Raw genomic sequence first — 18796 nt, forward strand, 5'->3', positions numbered from 1 at the left:
TGAGACCAGGTGCAGGATGATTCTGGTTAGCTGATGGAATGACAATCACTGCCATAACCACCGGCCACATGTTGCCAAACGAAGAACCAAGCCTCGATGCCTTGGATGCGGGTGCGGAACAAATGACCTCTCATGCTCACTGTTGTTTTTTCTAATGTAGGAGGCACATGTAGTGGACTACGATCCGATTGAACACTTGAATGCAGTTTTCTCCCATCCGTCCACCTTATCCTCCGTTTCTCAGATCGCCGACTCCCTGAACGAGTGCGAAGATGGGCTGGACGATGACATCGGCATGCTGGTGGAGGAGCAGGTCATCTCCAATGCCGATAGCGTGGAACGAATCCAGGCAGCTAAGGCTGACCTATCCGAGCTGTTCAAGAAGATCGATGACGTGCGTGAGCGCGCATTGAAGACCGAGCAGGCAATCACCGATATGACAGCCGAAATCAAGCAATTAGACAACGCGAAGAAGAACCTCACACTGTCGATGACGGCGCTCAAGCGCCTCCAGATGTTGACTACAGCATATGACCAGCTTCAAGCTCTCAGCCGGACGCGGCAATATGGAGAATGTGCACAGCTACTCCAAGCTGTCATTCAGCTCATGGCCCATTTCAAGTCTTACCGATCCATTGAACAAATTGCAATTCTTAGTCGGAATGTCGCGGACATACAACGGGACCTCCAGGAGCAGGTCTGTGAAGACTTTGAACTGGCCTTCGCCAAGGGAGAGGTCGGCCCGAAGCGCGCGATGCTCGCTGAGTCGTGTCTGGTCGCAGATGCTCTGGGTGAACACGCACGGTCCCGACTAGTGACTTGGTATTGCAATACACAGCTACGTGAGTACCGGCAGGTCTTCCGGAACAATGAGGAGGCTGGATCATTGGACAACATCTCCCGTCGATATTCATGGTTCCGGCGCATTTTGAAGATATATGATGAAGAGAATGCGGCCATTTTCCCGGCTTCATGGAGGGTTAATGAGGTATTAACTAATGCCTTCTGTGAGGGTACACGAGAGGATTTCAAGGGTATTCTATCTCGATCTGTACGAAGCGGACAGACTATAGATGTCAATTTGCTCCTCTCATGCTTGCAAGAGACACTTGATTTCGAGCATTCCCTTGAACGCCGCTTCGCCTCTTCATCGCGTGCATCTGTTGATACATTCGCCTCCACCGAACCACCTGTGTTCAACCAGTCGATTTCCGAGGCCTTCGAGCCATACCTCAGTGTCTGGGTCGAGGCTCAAGACAGGCAACTTGCAGCCCTGCTACCGAAATACCGCCAACAACCGCTCAAGGTACCGGATGAGGAGTTCAGCTCGCATAGTGTAATATCATCTTCGACCGAGCTATTCACTTTCTATCGGCACGCTTTGCAACAATGCGCCAAGCTCTCAACTGGTGGCAGTCTGGCGGAGCTAGCCAAGGTGTTCGCCAAATATCTGGACCAATATGCTCAGCAGGTCCTTCTCAATTACATAAGTGAACGACCAACAGTTCACACGCCATCTAGGGTGCCCTCGGTGGAAGATTATATTTCAGTCTTGAACACTGCTGATTACTGCTACACGACTTGCACCCAATTGGAAGAGAAGATTAGGGGTAGATTGGATGAGAATTTGAAGCAATCCGTGGATTTGCAAAGTCAGGCAGACTCTTTCATGGGCATTGCCTCTGCTGCTGTACGAGGCCTCGTGCGCCAAGTCGAAGTCGATCTCGAGCCTTCCTGGCGCGAGATGCGTAATACCCCTTGGGCTAAAATCGAGGCTGTCAGTGATCAAAGTTCGTATGTGAGTGAGATGCTCTCCCGGACAAAGGAGAAGGCAACAGGGATTTTGCAATTGCTGCATAAGCAGCAGTATGCGCGTGCCTTCTCCGATCATCTGGTTGAGCTCATCTCGAGCCAGTTCATTAGCAATGTCTTCCAATGCAGGCCTCTTTCAGAAACTGGCGCCGAACAGGTATGATGTCCCCCTCTGGGATGAAATTTTGTATCTTACTAACTCCACTCATAGATGCTTCTCGATTCCTATACTATCAAGAGCGGTCTTTCATCCCTCCTGCCTGCACCAGCGCCCGTCGGCTTTGTCAAACGTGTGAACAACAGCTTCTTCAAAATCGAGACTCTTCTCAAAACCCTCCAGGTCCGGCCGTCACCACCGGAAGCCCTTGTGCAAGCATACCTCATCCACATTGCCGACCGTAATAACAACAACTTCCGCAAAATTCTCGATCTCAAAGGCATCCGCAGCCGCCAAGATCAAAATCACCTTGTGGAGTTATTCCAGCTTCACCGTGCATCCGACCGCTATGCATCCAGCCTCCAGCAGAGCAATCCAATCCTCGCCGCTCTCCAAGGGCCACCCGTCACCGCCACCAGCTCCGTATCCCAAGGATTGGGTCTAGGCAGCGCCGCCGCAGTCATGCCCTCCCGCTTTGACGCCTCCATGCTCGGCTCTGCCTTGATTTCCGCTGCTAAAGACGGTGTTGACCGCTTCGGAAACCCCAGTCTCAGCACTCTGGGTGCTAGTGTAGTTGGAGCTACTGGGACAGCTGCATCAACGGCTGGCGGGACCAGCCCATCAGGCACTTTGTCCCCTTCCCTGGCCAGCTCGGCCCTACAATTTAATCTCATGCAAACACCAACAGAACTTGCATCAGGAAACCTCAATGAGAACCTTAAGAATATTGGCAAGTTCTTCCGCCGCGATCTTGGCGGTTTTGGAGGCCGGTTCGGGCGGAGTACTGAGGATGGTGCGTAGACTCTCCTCGCCTATTTTCATTACGTCTTAACCTTTGCTGGTTATATCTTGACTCGAACATGAATACACCAATGTAGAATTGTTAGTCGTCGCTTCGGTTGATTTTTTTTCGGGCCATTGCATGCCCAGAGCCCTAGTTTATGCATGCTCAGGGCACCCTGTCTTCACCTAATGTTTTGCAGTTGTATACCACTTGGATTTAACGCATTGAATGCGACATCCATGTAATGTTGGATCTAATTCGTCGATCCTTTTCTATTGCACATACTAATGTCCAAATCTATTGCCTGATGTGGGTCCTTCTCTATCCACGCCCTTCCAGTGACACGCAGCGATAAGGAGGGGCTCTGCATGATAAAAAAGTAGATCTCCACTTGGACCTATATCAATTGCACGCCGGTTCGCCCACAACCCCATCCTGTTCCTATTTCAAGAACGACCCAGCCCATCAAACCCTCAACAATGAATCCCCAAATCCCTCAACAATCCCAATCCCCTGAGTATACCATCCGCACCCACCGACCAGGAGACATAGGCTGGATAATCCATCGTCACGCAGCACTATACGAAAACGAACAAGGCTGGGGCACAAAAATGGAAGCTCTAGTATGCAAAGTGGGCGCAGAATTTCTGGATAACTACGACGTATCCATAGACCGGTGCTGGATCGCGGAGCGCAACGACGAGTTCTTGGGCTGTGCCGTTCTTGTCCGAGACAGAGAGCTTATCGACACAGCCAAACTACGCCTGCTTCTTGTTGAGCCTAGTGCGCGGGGCCTTGGGCTTGGCCGTGCTTTGATTGAGCAGTGTACGCGGTTTGCGCGCGAGACGGGGTACGCGCGGATTCGACTTTGGATGCAGAATGTTCTTGTTTCGGCTAGGAGGCTATATGCAAATGAAGGGTATCGGCTTGTTAGTGCTGAGGATCATGTGGTTTTGGGGAGGGGCATTTTGGGGATTGTTGGGAGTTGGTTCTGTGAGGGAGATGTCTACTTCCGAAAAGGGAAAGTGAATCTAGATGAGTCGTGTGCAGAGTTCGGAATGCTTTCTCTTGAATTTTTGGATTCAGCACTTGTCTTGAGATTCGGACTTCTAGAAAATGTAATATGATTACCTTGGGGGGTGTATACGAGTAGGATGTACGATCTACGACCTTGGGAGAGCTTGGTGTGTGATGTATCAAGCTTAATTAAGGTAAAGTGGGTCAATGACATGTGGGCCATGCCCACGTGGGTTGGGAGTTGTATGCAGTTGAGGTATCACCCAGAATGATTGAGGCAAAAGCGGGACGAGTTGACTGGCCAGAGGTCGATATTGACACCTATTCGCTCGATTAGGTGAAACTGCCCAAATGCCGAGATTACACGTCCCCTTCGTTTCGCCTGATAGGCGGAAAGACTCTTCGAATGCGAAGAGGGTCGAACATGAGTCTGAGTCCAAGGCTGAGGCTAAGCATGAATGGCCATCCGATCAACACGAAACTCCTCTGCCCGAGTACCGCTCTTACAATCATGCTGAAATCCCATCCAAGCCAAGAATCGTCTGCACTAGGCGATTGCGCAATGCATTTACAGAGAGCCTCGTCATTCCTAGCCCACAAACTGGAGACTTGGACCATACTTTCATACCAACTCAGAACACCGGGTCCTAGGAAGACTTCCCGCCTGCGTTTCTTACACAAGCCCGACTCTCTGTGCTGGCAGAAAGATACAGTATTCAGTCCTTGCACCAGTTGGCTCTTCTCAAGTTGTAGCAACCGCTGAAGAGCTTTTGACTATCTGACTGGAGATTGATTGACAGATTTGAGTTTGTTCGGCAATCCAAATATCACCACCACTATCTTCGCCATTCGTCGCCATAACTATATAATCACGGAACCTCGCTGGAAAATGCAGAAATGAGTTCTATCTTGGTTAGGAGGAATACCTCTATCGCCGCGTTTCACAGTGGCCAGAATCCTGCTGGCTCACCTTTAAGCCAGAGATCCGTCGGCTATTTGATCGCCATTAAAATACGAAAAAAAACAAGTAAAATTTTGCTCTGGCTTCTGTCAGTAATCGCACAATCCAGATTCCTCATGGCACATTCGTGACATAGTTCAACTTACGCGAGGTAGCTGGATTATAGGGATCTGTTTAGCAGGCAGGAACAAGGTCGGCAGGTCCGTTCCCGACGGGTGTGTGGGTCCGGCCTCTGACCTTCCAACCAATCAGGATAAGTGCTGTACCATCTGCAATAGGGTCCAATACTTCGTAGCCCAGTGCACAGATTTCATGATCCCTGTTGTAGTTCGATGAGCGTAGGGTCTGAGTCTGAGTGCTCATATTAAGAGAGACTCAAAATTTGTGGCAAAAAGGAACATTGTGAAACAAAGCATAAAAGAAGAATAAGACACCTTCTATATGCTGGCGGTCCGCCGGATACGGGGCGGATGCGGATGCCTTTTATAGTTCTCGCTCCACCGTACCTAGCAACTGCCAACAAACTTTCGTATTCGACATGAATCCAATCAGCTCGGGATTGATGGTGTGATGAACGAGGCCTTTTTTTAATCCATTGGCAGCCTCGTGTTCTTTCCTGGTTGAGCATGTGAGGACTCGGGGGGGTTAGTACAAAACAGGGGAGGATCTGAGTTGGTTTATAATAGACTCCTCCACAAGCAGCTACTTAGAAGCCTTCAAGTTTCAAGCCATTTCTCGTGCATCGTAGTTGTTGATTCTTGTCTAAGTATTGCGTTCTCCAAGCCAAAGGTATATATGCTTGACTCTAACAGTTGCCATGATATTTCTACTCTTTATGCCCCAATCCATTTCCCACCCTCGGCCCTTGATTGGGGGAGGCCGTTGGAAATACTTTACCAAGCACCAAGAGCATCTCTTAACCCAACGTTTGGCAATCAAAGGGACTCAAGGTTCAAGTGATAGTGAGCGACCTTCCGTGAAACTCGTGCTCCAAGCCTTTTCCAACTTTCGAGTCTGGATGCATGTCGCTATCACCATGCTCTCTGCTGCTGCCATGCACGGCATGATATCATACACCCCACTTCTGATCTGAAAGTTCGGTTTCGGACGAATTCAATCGAATGCGTTGGCCTCTGTTGGTTATTTTGGAAATGTTTTCTGGACTCTCGGGCTGGCCTGGATTGGGTAAGAATCACTCACGACATTTCACATAGTGCTTGGCTGACTAGACATCAGTGAGAAGACCAACTGGAGAGGCCCAATGGTCTTGATGTCCACTTGCTGGAGTGTGGCCACTTACAGTTGCATGAATATCGTTCCTTCTCTCCACGGAAGATGGGCTAAGTTTGTCCTTGTGTCGCTTACCAATGTCGGCGGCACGACAGTGCAGTAAGATCTCATTCCCTCGCTTACGCAAACTCGAAAGACACTTCCACTCATAAAAGTCTTATAGCGTGCTCAACGTTGGATGGCTCGTGTATCACACTAAATCGAAAACCACCAGAGGCGGAAACAGCGCGTTAGGACTCCCGTTCATAAACCCCCCTGTTTTTCTTGAATGGACTAGCATCAACTGTCAGGGTCTCTATGCTTATGCTGATTTTGAAAGTAGACTCATGGTGATGGCTGCCAATCTCGGTGGCCGTTCCGGTGCGCAAGTTCTTCGTCAAGAAGATGCGCCACTCTACAAGCACGGTTTTAGGAACATATCGTGCATCACTGCCGGCTGTTGGATTGTCGCTGCGCTTCTCGCGGTTGTTTACTTCTACGATGAACGGCGTGAGCGCGAGAAAAGTGAGCGAGGTACTGTCAAGGAATACGACATGGGCACGGCCTTGTGAGGCGGTGTCTTTTTCTTGCAGACTTTGTCTAAAGTACTATGAAATGGTTAAAATTTCTTAGCAATTTTGAACACAGTAATCTACATCGGGATGTGGGTTTGGACTCCGTCGTCTGGTCGAATAGATCTACCTAACTTTTAGAAGAAAAAAAAAACGTTACGAGATGCTGAATGCCGATCGAGGATTCTCCTACTCGCTTCAAACGCTGGATACGGATGAGTCCTGGCCTGAACCATGTCATATCCACCCATCAGGCAGCACCCTGCGTTAGAAGAATGGTGGTAGATATTGTAGGATCGATGCTCATCTGACAGTGTTGGCCGGGACTGAAATTTCTCTCCCGATTCTTCTCCCCTTCAGCAGTTAGCAGCTTCAATGCAATTGTCTTATTCTCTTTTCCTCTCTTAGATTCCTGTCAAAAAAATTCACAAAGCTACGAAGTGCTAACACTTTCTGTAAGTTTCACGATCGGATATCCTAGAATTGAGAACTAATGTCCACATGTTTTTCGCCCGCCTTCGACCTCTCTGTTTCAGCTATTTCTTGCCCACTTTCGAGTTTCCAGGTTGATGATCGAATTGATTACAGGGTGGAAAAAGGGAATTGCCCAAATCCCCTAATATAGAGATGAGGTGGCTATTTGCGAAAACTACAAGAAAGGGTAACGTGATTCCGCATAACGGAGATGCACTGCAGTATGGTACGTTAGCACATATCATTCATTGCTTGTTTTGGAACCATGAAGGCTACAACGCTAAAATTGAGCACAGTGTTGGAATGACTATGTTCAAGAAATCAATTGATCAGTTAAAGTGTAACATTGAACATCGCAAAACATAACCACGTGGTAAGACTGGGACAAGCATCTAGGGACTAGAAGTACATCAGCATTGCCCTCAGTTTACAGACCCCTCACAGCATACTGCTCAGCCTGTTGAGCATTGAGATACGCTGATTTGCCAGAGACCTGTATGCGAACAGCATCAGTAGTAACCAGAACAGCACCATTAGCGTCGATGGCCTCTGCGAAGACCTGGCCTTCCTCCGTACACCGCGCAATGGTAGTGGAGAACACCAGGCTAGATTCGAACGAGACCCGCTCAACCTCCCCAACTTGGTAGGTTCTCACCCTCTCACTGTTACCCCAAGAAACACTTCTGCACCGGGTATAGAACCTCCAGGAATGCGTATGAGTATCGCCGTTCCAACTCACGTACGCCGCAGTTTGGTCGCCGTCTTGGATGACCACCAGAGCAGGAGTCTCCCTTGGATATCCGTCCCACTCGTAGCGGAAGCCTCTGTAGCTTTGTGCACCAAGAGCAAGGATGCCAGAGTCAAGGTACGCGTGGAAGATTGGACTGCCATCGGCCGTGAATTCAGTGACAGCGCCAGCCTGACCCCAGTTGACGAAGACATTTCCATTCTCGAGGACTTGGGCATTGCCCTGCGAAGGGGCTGAGAGCAAATCCGGAGGATTGAAGGTCTGTACCTCAATTGCAGTCCCATCGGTGTGGTTCAGCTGGACAATCCTTGCCCGGGAGTGGGGGTGTAGGTAGTCCACGCCGCCGGTTCGCTGACGGTCGGAGCGAGCAGAGTTGTCAAAGAAGGAGATGGTTTCGACAGTACCGTCCGCCGATTGGTTCAAAAACCGAGCGTCGTGTTGGTAGCCGAAGTTGAAGTTGTGCACAAACGTGGTATTGCCACCGCCGAGCTGCCACAGCAAGCCTCCAGTCTTTCCGCTGATCTTGTACAGGGCGCTCATATGACGACCAGAGATAAGGTAGTCACCTTCATCGTTCTTGTCGACGCTGTTGATGTGGAAATAATCCCAAGCGTCACTTGCGTTCAGTCCAGTGAAAGCTCGGCCAGAGCGAAGAGGAATATAGCTATCTGTAGTGGCATGTAAGCAAACATGTTCCCGCATGCGCATTTGATGTAAAAAAGTACCTGCAGGGGAAGCAAAATCCAGAGTATGACCCTCAAAGAGGAGCTTTCCAGTCTCGATATCGATTTCTTGGAAAACGCCATCGACAATCCACACCTCCTCGTCACGCCCGCCATACGGAGTTAGGTCAATCGCCTTCGGTTGGTATATCTCCACTAGTGCAGTCTTCTCGTTGACGATCTTGAACTCGTGGATAGAGATCAGCTTGTGGGTTAGAGACTGCAGCTTGGCAACCTGGTTATAAGACTGGTCGAGGAGAACAGGAGTGCCGTAACCGTGGCCATGGAAGGGATCAAGGGAGCCTTGGAAAGCCTGTAGAACCGGTTGGCCCTTGTAGCGTACAGCCTGGAAGTTTCCAACCCAACCAGCTAAGTAGCCCAAGCTTGACCAGACCATGTCGCCATTGTTCCTGAAAATGTAGCCGGCAGGTTGCTCGGGGCCTGCACGAGCGCCCTCGAAGCCGGGATAAGCGCCGATAAATATATAACCAGGCGCCACATCATCTGTAGCGGGGATGGTGATGTTTAATTTTGGAGGTGCAAGATCTGGACGAGAGCGGAATTGCCCATCGGCACAAACGAGACTTAAGCTCGTAGCCAGAGCGAGAATCGTCAAAGGCAACATGCTACCGCAACTGATTTAGGCCGAAGGCTGGAGAGTAAGCAGTCACAGGTGAGAAATCATGAGAAAAAAACACATTTTGTCGGGCTACTATCAGTTTTACGTGCGGTTCCTACGGATACGGTCCGATCACGGCGACTTCGTGCTCGAAACCCACCAATCCACTTATTTTAAGATGACGTGACGCACCTGGGAAGTGGGTAAAACAGCAGGGAAAAAAGGGGGGGGTTAAGTAGGGCGTAGAATTCGGGGCTCTTCAGCCAGAGTGTTGCCTCTTCCAGGACTCCTTCATCTCTTTGCTTTTCCCCTGCGTCATTCTGGCTGAGAAAAGTTCAAACTTGGAGAGATTCACAACTCGTACCCAGCTAAGAGTTCTTGACTTGATCGGGAAAATTAAGTCTCTCCAAGTACATGGTCCATGTGATAGACCGTCTCAGTACGCTCATGTTGATCATGAAGTTCAGGCCAGGTTAACTTTTGATCCAGGGGAGTCGGGCTACATTGCTGATGCTGAGGGTCCGCAAGTTAGAGATGCCTACAGGCAAGGGCTAGGATGGTCGGAGTGGACTTGAGATACACAAATCTTATGCTATAGTCCCACTGGGCGTTAGAGTGTCGCTTAGATCTCATGTGTTCCCCAGCCAGTCCGTATTGATCATTTGGAATTGACTAGCACCAAAGAAATCGACGGCTGGCATCATTGTCGTCTCATCCGTCATTTCATTAGCAAAGTATGGACCCGGGTTAGGGGGGCTTTGTAGATTGTTATCACTGGTGATGTTATTCCATGGCGTAGCGACGTCCATAGCGGTAATGGGCGGCAGACGAACTAAGCCGGTGGAATTGACAAAGTCAGAAGATGGGTTGCTACAAAGGCTGGGGCCAAAAATAGAGTCAGCATGGAACGATCCTCCTGATAATCTCGATGAGCGAGACATGTCGAGGATGTCAAGGAAGCCCGACACATTGATGTTGAGGTTGCCATCAACGCCATTTCCAGTCATGTTGGACTCGTGTGAACTGGACGCAAGTTCAGCCAGGGGTTTGGAGCTTATCTGCCTGTATCAAATCAGTTTGGGACCCACGGAATCTGATGATTATCTTTACCATTCGATTCATAAGCTCCCATTCCTGACCAATTTTCTGAATGAACTTCAAACATCGATTGTAGTTGTCTCTCTTCTTCTGACCCAATCTACCTTCCTCCCAAAAGCTTTGCTGCACCTGAATGGTCGCCACAACAGCGGCACAGTAGCCAAAGAAGGGGTCCGTTATGCGGAATTGGCGAGCCTCTAGAAATGCAATGAAGTGAAGAAACCATGATGTATGGTGGGTTATGGAGAATGTGGTTTGCTGAAGAAAGACCTCAGAAACGCCCTGGATGCCCTGCATCTGCATTGTGATGAGAAAAGGATGATTCAGCAGGCAAATTATGGTGTGATAAAGGAAACGACTGAGAAACCAAGGGGCCCAATAATCGCGAGCCTCCTCCAGATCATTCGCAGTAAGAGACGAGGGCTTTATACATCGGTACCGATGGAGAGGTGGCAACTTTTGTCCAAGATCCATGAGCTTCCGCAAGGTCGCAGAATATTTGGAGTCTGGGGACCAAGGTACGACGGCTGGCTCTGACGAGCCACGCGCGCGGACGTAGTCTTGGGTGGCCGACCAGACCTCGCTGAGTTTTATGACCGTCGCAACTATGCCCTCGCTTTTTAGGCCTGAACGCGAAGCGATTCGCTGGCCTTCCGGGCTTACAGCCGCCATCGGGGGCATGCAAGGACTTTCTGGATATGATGGACTTCTTCGATATTGAGTGTCGAGGGATGTTGTGGACTCCCCAAGCAGGCGGCGTAGCAGTATAATACTCCAATAGCAACGACTTCGCTCCTCGGCATCAACGCCGCCCGTAAAATTCTCAGCGCTATTTTTCAAGTTGGCACAACTGGCAAGAGTAATTGCTAGAGAGCTATGTATACGGCTCTTGACTTGGTCCGCATCTAGCCGACTTAGTCACTGAACCTCGTGATAGTGATCTAGGGGCTCTTACTGTAAAACTCTGTCAATGAAAGCAAGCAGAGTGCTTGTAACGTTGACAATTCCACTCGACCCTCGGTGATCCGGTTCATGACAAGCTGATGTGCTGCTTGAGAATATCTCGCAGATTCCCGGACGGCATTACACCTCATCCAAATGTCGTCGGAGTAGCGAATCATGAGAGCCAGAAAGCTAAAAATAATCTCAGGGTGTCGGTCTGGAAAGCAACTGCGCAACGTGTCGCAGCGGAACAGAGGGAGAGGCTGGCAATCGCAGTGCATGCGGTAATTGTCAACCAGTGCAAGAATCGTGGGCTATGGCGGAAGTGCGACCGTGATTAGCTGGGGCGACACCGACGTCGGAAAGCTCCTGTCTCCATATAGCGGTCTTCCAGTGTCGGATAAGCTCACTGAGGCCTGGGATTTGGCCACCGCTTCTTATGTTCTGAAGTACTTCCGCTAAGGAAGACTCTAGTGACTCAATCCGATTATGCTTGATACGTTGGTGTCTTTTTCTTCGTATTTGGAAATCGGCATTAACTTACTAATTCATGTTCGGTTCGCAAATCTTGCGACTCTGATGATCGTTTACGTCCGAGAACATCATGGGATTCCTCGCTTAATTGACCGTGTAGTTCAGCGGCATAGTAGCACTTCTGTCTGAGTCGGGCACATGTGGAGCAAGCCGGTCTCTCGCCAGTACATTTGGCCTTTTTACAGCTACTTTATGTCAGCTTGTATCAGTGCTATCCAGCGCCAATGCAGAAACGGGGAACTTGCCGGCATGGTTCACAGGCTTGTCGTGTACGCTTAGGAGGTCTGTCATCGTTCCTAGAATGAAGATCCATGTGTTGTCAGTCACCAAAAGACTTAGAAAGGATATCGATGGCCATGAGAATGAAGATGTCACCAGAGCGGAGATGGAGACATGGCACTAAGCTTCATGTGGACTGGTTTGTCGCACGCCATTCTAGTCATCTCAGTCGTTATTTGTATGTCGTAGGGCTCGACACTGAACTGAACCACGTAAAGCTGGTGGTCCTCCTTGGAGAATTTGGTGGTTTCGCAACATCCGAGGAATGCTTCATGGGATGAGGCATCCAACGTAGCTCATCTGCCAGCGCCACTACCGCGAACTGGCAATAACATTACCACTCGCGTAAAACACAGCAACTATGCATTGAGAAAACGGAACCAAGGTACTTTACTTATTAGTTGAGGCCTCCGTACTATCTAGGTTGTACACTAAACTTCTCGTTCTTATGAATCAATCGAGACACTGGGAAATCTGTCCTCATTTAGTAAATGTCCTGTATGCTAGATTTCTATCCGGTTTGTATACAATCCCATACTTCAATAAAGCTACAACCATCTCTCTGCTTCCTCTCTCCTACCTCCTCGAGTCTTGAAACCTGTTCTGCTTGTAAAGCGCGCTAATTCACTGGATTTCACCCTAACAATCTTCCCTAACTTCAAATTTAATACGGAGAATTTAGGGCTAGGAACCAAAGTCTACACCAGGTTTTATAAAAATCGAGAAAAGGAGCTCTCTACCAGAGATTGAAGGGCTGCTTTGGCGCTTCTTTCTTAGTGACAGTTTGCAGGAAATTAGGATCGATCGGCGAGGCATTTTAATTGGTTAAAAGTGAGGTGATAAAACCTTGACATAACGAAAGTTGGGTGGGAAAAGTTATCGATTGATTTCAGATGCCGGACAAAGTATGAAGAGGCAATTTCGGTTATAACTACTCCGTATGTTGTAGATGTTGTAGTGGATTAATTGGTGCACCAACTTTTGTTCGTTTATACTCGGATTCGTCATAACGAAGATTCACTAGGAATCTTCGGTTTTCTGCCATCCGGCATCGAGGGAAAAAAATCAGGCGTTCAGGTATCAACGTTATCCGAAAAAAAAGGGGTTTATCGCATGGCACCTATCTCGCTGCGTACCCTGGGCATAACTTGCGCACGTACGTAGTAGGGAAGTTGTCGTTCCGTGTAAAGGCGGTAGAACAAGTGGAGGATTTAGACAAGGGGAAAAATGCATCTGTTGTGATACATGCAGTTGATGAACTAGTAGATATAAGAAAAACGATTAGAGGCGAAATACCACAACCTGAGAAGCCGACAGGCATCAGGCAGACACGCACCTAGCCAATTGAGGGGCCAAACCTCTTGGATCAGTCCAGTGCACGGTCTACAATATAGAAAGAAGACAAGGCAGCAGATAATCTAGAATAGACGGAAATGACGGTTAATACTTACAATTTCAAAAGATAATTCCCAGATAGTGTCTGTACCATTGTAGTCCCTTAGTCTCACAAGGTATAGTCCGACGTGCCCTGTTGTGTATTGTTGTCTGGATACTGAGCTGTGGGCGAAGCATGACCAACACCTTGATATCGATGGATGACCTCGGGAGTCATCCATGGAAACAACAGACGATTCATAGTCACGTCATATATCACGGGCGAACGTCTCTTCTCGGAGATCTTGTCACAATGATCTGAAATATATTCCACAAAGAGCCATCATTCAATATGCAAAAGAGGAGCTCTCAAGATATTCATTTACACCATCCCTTCGCACATGTCCAATTACCTGCACGCCCCACGTCAGATCACATCCACCATATGATCAAGGATGATGGAAGAGAGACGGGGGATTTTGAGAGCCCTCACATCCTCGATCGACTAACCAAGATCGTAGCTGGGTGGGGATGGTTGACACCTGAACGAGAGTGTGGTTCTCCAGGATTTGCGACCGCTTCTCGTCCACAAGAGACGCCTACGCATTCAGATGAGTCGGATCAGGCGCAAAACATTACAGGCGGAGCATTGCCGACCTCGATGGAGGATTATGGGAAATTCAAGAAAGTCCTCCATTACAACGACTCCAACACTGTTGAATTATACGAAAAGAAAATACCACTTTTTGACAAAGCCACATCGCCAACCGGATCCCCGCAAAGCCATATGTTGGGAAGAATGAGGCGAACTTCTGCATCTAATACAATCAAGGAACTCTATGCCGTCAAAGTGTTTCGCCACGCCAAAAACACCATATTTCCACCAGCCAGTTCACTTCCATCTCAGAGTCGACCTGTCTCCTTCCATCACCCTAATATTGCCCAAATCATTGACATCCTCGGTGATAAGCAAAGGAATCTCTGTCTGATCATGCCATACTACGCTGGCGGCAACCTACACTTTTTTCTTTCACAAGAGAGGAAACCAAGCGAGGAACTGACCACCGAGGAGTTGGATTGTTTAGCTATACAAATTCTGCGAGCAGTGGCTTTTTTGCATGGAATTGACATCATCCATGGCGATATGAGGCCAAAACATATCCTCCTCACAGCCCAGGGCGCAGTGAAAGTGGGTGGTTTTGGCGAAGACGAAGAGGCAGTTCGAGCACTAGCCCAACTACCAAATAGTGGCAATCTCACATCATCCTCTTCGGTACCAAATGCTCACTCGGCTCTGGATTCTAATGATAAGCCGAATCTGAACATTAGGAAAAGGGTCTCGGATTCCAGTGTTCCTTATCTTCCTCCCGAGAGGTTTTCCAGTCGTCGTGGATCTCACCGTCAAAGCTATACGCATCAGGATGTTTCTACTTTCAAAGCGGGAGACATATGGGCATGCGGAATAATCTGCATGTTACTTCGATCCGGCAAATTTCTCTGGCACAGCGCCCAGAGAGTGAATCCTGACAAATCCTTTGCCGATTACCTCCACTGTCGTCTAGAGCATAATGGTTATAGTCCAATACAGGCCCTTGAAAAGGTTAGTTACATCGATCGACCGTTTCAAGTGATGCTAGGCATAAGAAACAGATCTAACATCTCGAAATCTAAAAGCGTCACCGGAACGTGGTTTACGCGATGCTGCATCCTGATGTAGGGTCAAGGATTACTGCCGCAGAAGTCTTGAGATCTGAGTGGGCCCTGGGAGTTGCAGTGTGTGAGGCTGGGGAAATGGGGCTGTGATCCAAATTTCTTTTTTTTTTTTACATTTTGTGCATCTACTTACGACGTGAAATGTAAAGGTTTCGTGTACACTTCTTCTGCAACCAACAATGAATACTAGATTGGAAAATGTGTGTGATAGATCTCCCTAGGTCCCTTGGCCCCTTAAGACCTGAAAAACTATGTGAAACCGAACCTGCGTCCAATTCTTTACAGTGAAAAGATATATTGAGTCTTTCCACGTCTCCCAATCGGATTGAGGCTTCGAGGAAAGACATCGTACTCTCTATAGACATGAAGACGTCTTGAACTGGGCTTTAATGGAGCTTTTCTCCTCTGTGCATCATGTTTAAGAATAGAAAATAGGTGCTTGTCCCGAAATCGTTCGACGGACCAGTTGGTCTTCGTGCCAGCAGACGATGTCGGATATACCTTCAAATTCAAAGGGAATCGAAATGATTTAAGCGAGGGTATCTTTGACCTCAGGGTCTGGCTGGAAAGAATGGGAAGACTTGCTGCGGCCGAAAAGCTTGATGCCAAGAGTACTACTTGATTTGGATTGAGAAGACAAAGGTAGGGTAGACCATACAGGTCGTGTATGTGTTCATTTACTCCGATGGTTCTGATTGCAACCAGGCCGTGTTCTGGGCTTTGCGAGCCTTCCAAGATCCAGGTAGCCAGCCGGACTACTCTCAGCAAACGATGCCCCAAGTTCTAGGAGTGGATTTTAAAACGATTTGGTTGCGATGCAAATCACCCTTGATTGAAGAGCATGTCGCTATTGTCAAGTAATTCAGACCGAAATGGCTCTGCCCTGCTACGACAGCCCGGGCAATGACTCTGCTGATACATGCACGCCACTTTGCCTTTTGGCATGTAATACCAATACAAGTAGTCATCTGTCATCCCTTATTAATATGTAGTTCAGAGCTTCTTCTGTGATCAATGAGTTGTGTGATTTTGAAAGAATGCCATGTTTATTTCCAGTGGCGTGCAGACATTAGCATAGTTCTCGCTCGGGCTGTCGTAGCAGGGTAGACGCACCGACCACGGATCAGGCATCTTCCGTCGATAGAGAAATGTAAAACCAAGTATGAGATTTTCGAACAGAAGCAAAAGTACCTGCTTCTGATAGGTAACTCGTGTGGAAAACTCTGTTGTCAAGTGGATGGGCCTGTGAGATCGTGCCTATAAATAAAAAATTAAAAGATTCCGACCTGCACGGGAAATCTACCAATCAAACGTCTAATGTCGAAAGGATGTTCGAGTTTGATTTTTGACGGATGCCCAGTAGGGCTCCCACTACCTAGTCCGTAGATCTAACGTATTTGCTGCCTTGCACCCATTGTACTTACCGATAAAAAGATCCAAAGGACCCTGCTTGATCCGACGAAGAGCATCAACGGTCTTCCGGGGCTCATGGCAAACTGAGTTGCGACAATTCTCATCCATAGAATCTCATGCCTGCTCCAGACTTTATTCTTGAAGATATTCATTCCATTTAGTATGAAAGTTCCACCTCGATCAACGCGCCGAAGACCTGCGGTACGGGGATGTCTTCCATTTGGCCGTTGGCAAAAAGAGTATGAGCTTCAGAGATGTTCACTCCCTCGAGGACCTTTCTGGTCGACATCGAAAAGGTCATCAAAAGAGTGGGCTACGGGGCGTCGGATAGAAAAGCGGGTGCTTCAAAGCAGGTCGTGGTGCAATTAAGCATGGTCTGAAGAAGGGGCGTGCACCTTTTGTGTGGAGTTGCTATACCAAAGTTGCCTAGTCCTCCATTTTGCTATCCGCTGGGTGGGCGCTTGGCTTGCCACGATTACTCGAAATGACTATTTTTGCACAATAGTTTGGAGAAGAAGATTTTTTTTTTCATTGAGCAACCATCTATTACGGCAGCTGCACAAATCGAGATAGCGAACTGGATTTCAGACAGCCTCTCAACTACACAATTGTCTACGATGACAACATATCGGCACTACTATCGCAGGTCGTTTGAAGAGCATCTGTAATCTTGTCACAAGTTAGCAGTTGTTTGCAATGGAGGTAGTCAAAAAGTCCAAAGCAAAAGCGTGTGTGAATGTAATGGCATGGCGTCATCAAAAAATTAGAGTGTTGTTGTTGCATTATTTTAATCTTCAGAGCGCCCCGGAGGGGGGCGTAAATGCTCGGGGTTAAAAATTTATAATCATCCGCCAGGGTGATGTGAGGTGGTGTGGGTGCAAAGGGAATGAAGAAAAGGGAAAGACAACTCAAAACTCACCAAATCTGTGGGAACGAATAATGGGCGTAGCTACGTCCATTATACGAGTCTTAGGTTTCCGAAGGAAATCCATTGCCAAGACATGTTGTTTCATTCCCGGTCGCTATTTCAAGCTCCGGTGCAAGTAAATCTAATACATGGCATTCGTATCCCAGAGAAGATGCGCTTAGTCGAAGAGACCGAAGCCCATGTCCTCATCGGACTCCTCCTCTTCCTCAGCGGGAGCTGCGGCGGCGGGAGCGTCACCGCCGGAGGTGGCGGCGGCGGCGACAGGGGCAGCAGAGGCGTACGCATCGGGGTTAGCGATGCGGTCCTTGAGATCTTCAATCTCAGCCCAGCTGTAGTCGGTGCTGATGGCAGCAGCGAGGACCTTCTTGTATCCGTTGATGAGGGAGTGGATGACGGAGGGAAGGGTGGGGTAGTTGGCAGCCAGGGAGACAGCGGTAATGGTGGCAATAGCCTGGGAGAAGGCGGCCAAGAGCTGCTCATCGGTGATGTCAAGAACATCGGCACTGAAGCACTGACCGTTCTCGTAGACCTGGGTGATGGTCATACCGTAGGTGAACGGAGAGATGTTCAACAGGTTAAGAAGGGTAGCCTCGGAGGCACCGACCTTGTTGCCAGCCTCAACGAGCTTGAGGTCGGAAACAATCTCAATGGTACCACGAGCGATCTTGGTGGGGACACCGAGAGCCTGGAAGAAGGCGGTCTTACCGGGCTCCATACCAGTGTTACCAGCGGGAACCCAGACATCGTCGGGGGCGACGGCACCGGCACGAGCGGGAGCAGCGACACGGTTGGCAAGGATCTTCTCCTTGGTGGCCTTAAGGTCACCCTTGGTGAAAATGAAACCAACGTTGCCACGGACGTGGGGAAGGAGGCGCTCCCACTCGGGGTTCTCGGTGACGAAACCCTTGAGGGCACGGCGAACCATGGTGTTCTTACCCATCAGAACGACGGCCTCACCACGGAGAGCCATACGGATCTCGTGCATCTGCTGAGAGCTGACATTGTCAACTCCAACGATGAAGATGGTGCTGTACTCATTGAGACTGTAATAGAAAGATTGTTAGAAAATTTCGAGGTGTGTCAATTGCCGGGCGACATCATGGTGGAACTAACAGAGTACGCAGCTTCTCAAAGTAAGCGGTCTTGGTTGCGGACTTACCCCCCATTTCTTCTTGATTTCGGTGAAGATAGGTTGTTTAAGGGAAAGTCTGTTGTTGTTGTGGTGAATAGAAGGAAAAAAAAAGAAGAGCTTGCCGAGTTGGGGAAAATCAATTTTGGTGGTGCGCTCGCTAGTGGGTCACGTGATGCAAAAGCAGGACCCGCCCAAGATGGACAGACATGGCCGGAATTCGATCAGAGGGATCTTGGGAGCTGTAACTT

General features: G+C 48.8%; 9 protein-coding genes across 9 annotated transcripts; 3 read left to right on the plus strand and 6 right to left on the minus strand.

Moving 5' to 3' along the window:
* Positions 1–68: 68 nt before the first annotated feature.
* Pdw03_2423 (GARP complex subunit Vps53, putative) lies at positions 69–2770 on the plus strand (the record flags this gene model as incomplete). The annotated part of the gene is made up of 3 exons (XM_066100183.1): positions 69–111; positions 174–1969; positions 2024–2770. The coding sequence occupies 3 exons, from the start codon at positions 69–71 to the stop codon at positions 2768–2770; spliced, it is 2586 nt and encodes an 861-aa protein (XP_065955583.1).
* Positions 2771–3232: 462 nt separating this feature from the next.
* Positions 3233–3880, plus strand: Pdw03_2424 (Transcriptional regulator; the record flags this gene model as incomplete). Its single annotated transcript, XM_014681685.1, has 1 exon — positions 3233–3880. The coding sequence occupies one exon, from the start codon at positions 3233–3235 to the stop codon at positions 3878–3880; it is 648 nt and encodes a 215-aa protein (XP_014537171.1).
* Positions 3881–4639: 759 nt separating this feature from the next.
* On the minus strand, positions 4640–5094 carry Pdw03_2425 (uncharacterized protein; the record flags this gene model as incomplete). The annotated part of the gene is made up of 5 exons (XM_066100184.1): positions 4640–4674; positions 4741–4762; positions 4796–4810; positions 4878–4886; positions 4969–5094. The coding sequence occupies 5 exons, from the start codon at positions 5092–5094 to the stop codon at positions 4640–4642; spliced, it is 207 nt and encodes a 68-aa protein (XP_065955584.1).
* A 472-nt stretch (positions 5095–5566) lies between these two features.
* Positions 5567–6572, plus strand: Pdw03_2426 (vitamin H transporter; the record flags this gene model as incomplete). Its single annotated transcript, XM_066100185.1, has 5 exons — positions 5567–5743; positions 5828–5916; positions 5968–6120; positions 6185–6250; positions 6344–6572. The coding sequence occupies 5 exons, from the start codon at positions 5567–5569 to the stop codon at positions 6570–6572; spliced, it is 714 nt and encodes a 237-aa protein (XP_065955585.1).
* A 901-nt stretch (positions 6573–7473) lies between these two features.
* Positions 7474–9141, minus strand: Pdw03_2427 (ASST-domain-containing protein; the record flags this gene model as incomplete). The annotated part of the gene is made up of 2 exons (XM_066100186.1): positions 7474–8462; positions 8520–9141. The coding sequence occupies 2 exons, from the start codon at positions 9139–9141 to the stop codon at positions 7474–7476; spliced, it is 1611 nt and encodes a 536-aa protein (XP_065955586.1).
* A 623-nt stretch (positions 9142–9764) lies between these two features.
* Pdw03_2428 (uncharacterized protein) lies at positions 9765–10142 on the minus strand (the record flags this gene model as incomplete). The annotated part of the gene is made up of 1 exon (XM_014681688.2): positions 9765–10142. The coding sequence occupies one exon, from the start codon at positions 10140–10142 to the stop codon at positions 9765–9767; it is 378 nt and encodes a 125-aa protein (XP_014537174.2).
* Positions 10143–10170: 28 nt separating this feature from the next.
* Pdw03_2429 (c6 zinc finger domain containing protein) lies at positions 10171–11354 on the minus strand (the record flags this gene model as incomplete). Its single annotated transcript, XM_066100187.1, has 3 exons — positions 10171–10197; positions 10246–11138; positions 11189–11354. 3 exons carry the CDS (start codon positions 11352–11354, stop codon positions 10171–10173), a joined length of 1086 nt encoding a protein of 361 aa, XP_065955587.1.
* A 112-nt stretch (positions 11355–11466) lies between these two features.
* Positions 11467–12022, minus strand: Pdw03_2430 (Fungal transcriptional regulatory protein, N-terminal; the record flags this gene model as incomplete). The annotated part of the gene is made up of 3 exons (XM_066100188.1): positions 11467–11667; positions 11720–11894; positions 11955–12022. 3 exons carry the CDS (start codon positions 12020–12022, stop codon positions 11467–11469), a joined length of 444 nt encoding a protein of 147 aa, XP_065955588.1.
* Positions 12023–17573: 5551 nt separating this feature from the next.
* Pdw03_2431 (60S ribosomal protein uL10) lies at positions 17574–18582 on the minus strand (the record flags this gene model as incomplete). The annotated part of the gene is made up of 2 exons (XM_014681689.1): positions 17574–18459; positions 18530–18582. 2 exons carry the CDS (start codon positions 18580–18582, stop codon positions 17574–17576), a joined length of 939 nt encoding a protein of 312 aa, XP_014537175.1.
* Between the last annotated feature and the right edge of the window lie 214 nt (positions 18583–18796).

This window comes from Penicillium digitatum, chromosome 1, assembly GCF_016767815.1.
Source record: "Penicillium digitatum chromosome 1, complete sequence".
Classification (NCBI taxonomy): Eukaryota; Fungi; Ascomycota; class Eurotiomycetes; order Eurotiales; family Aspergillaceae; genus Penicillium; species Penicillium digitatum.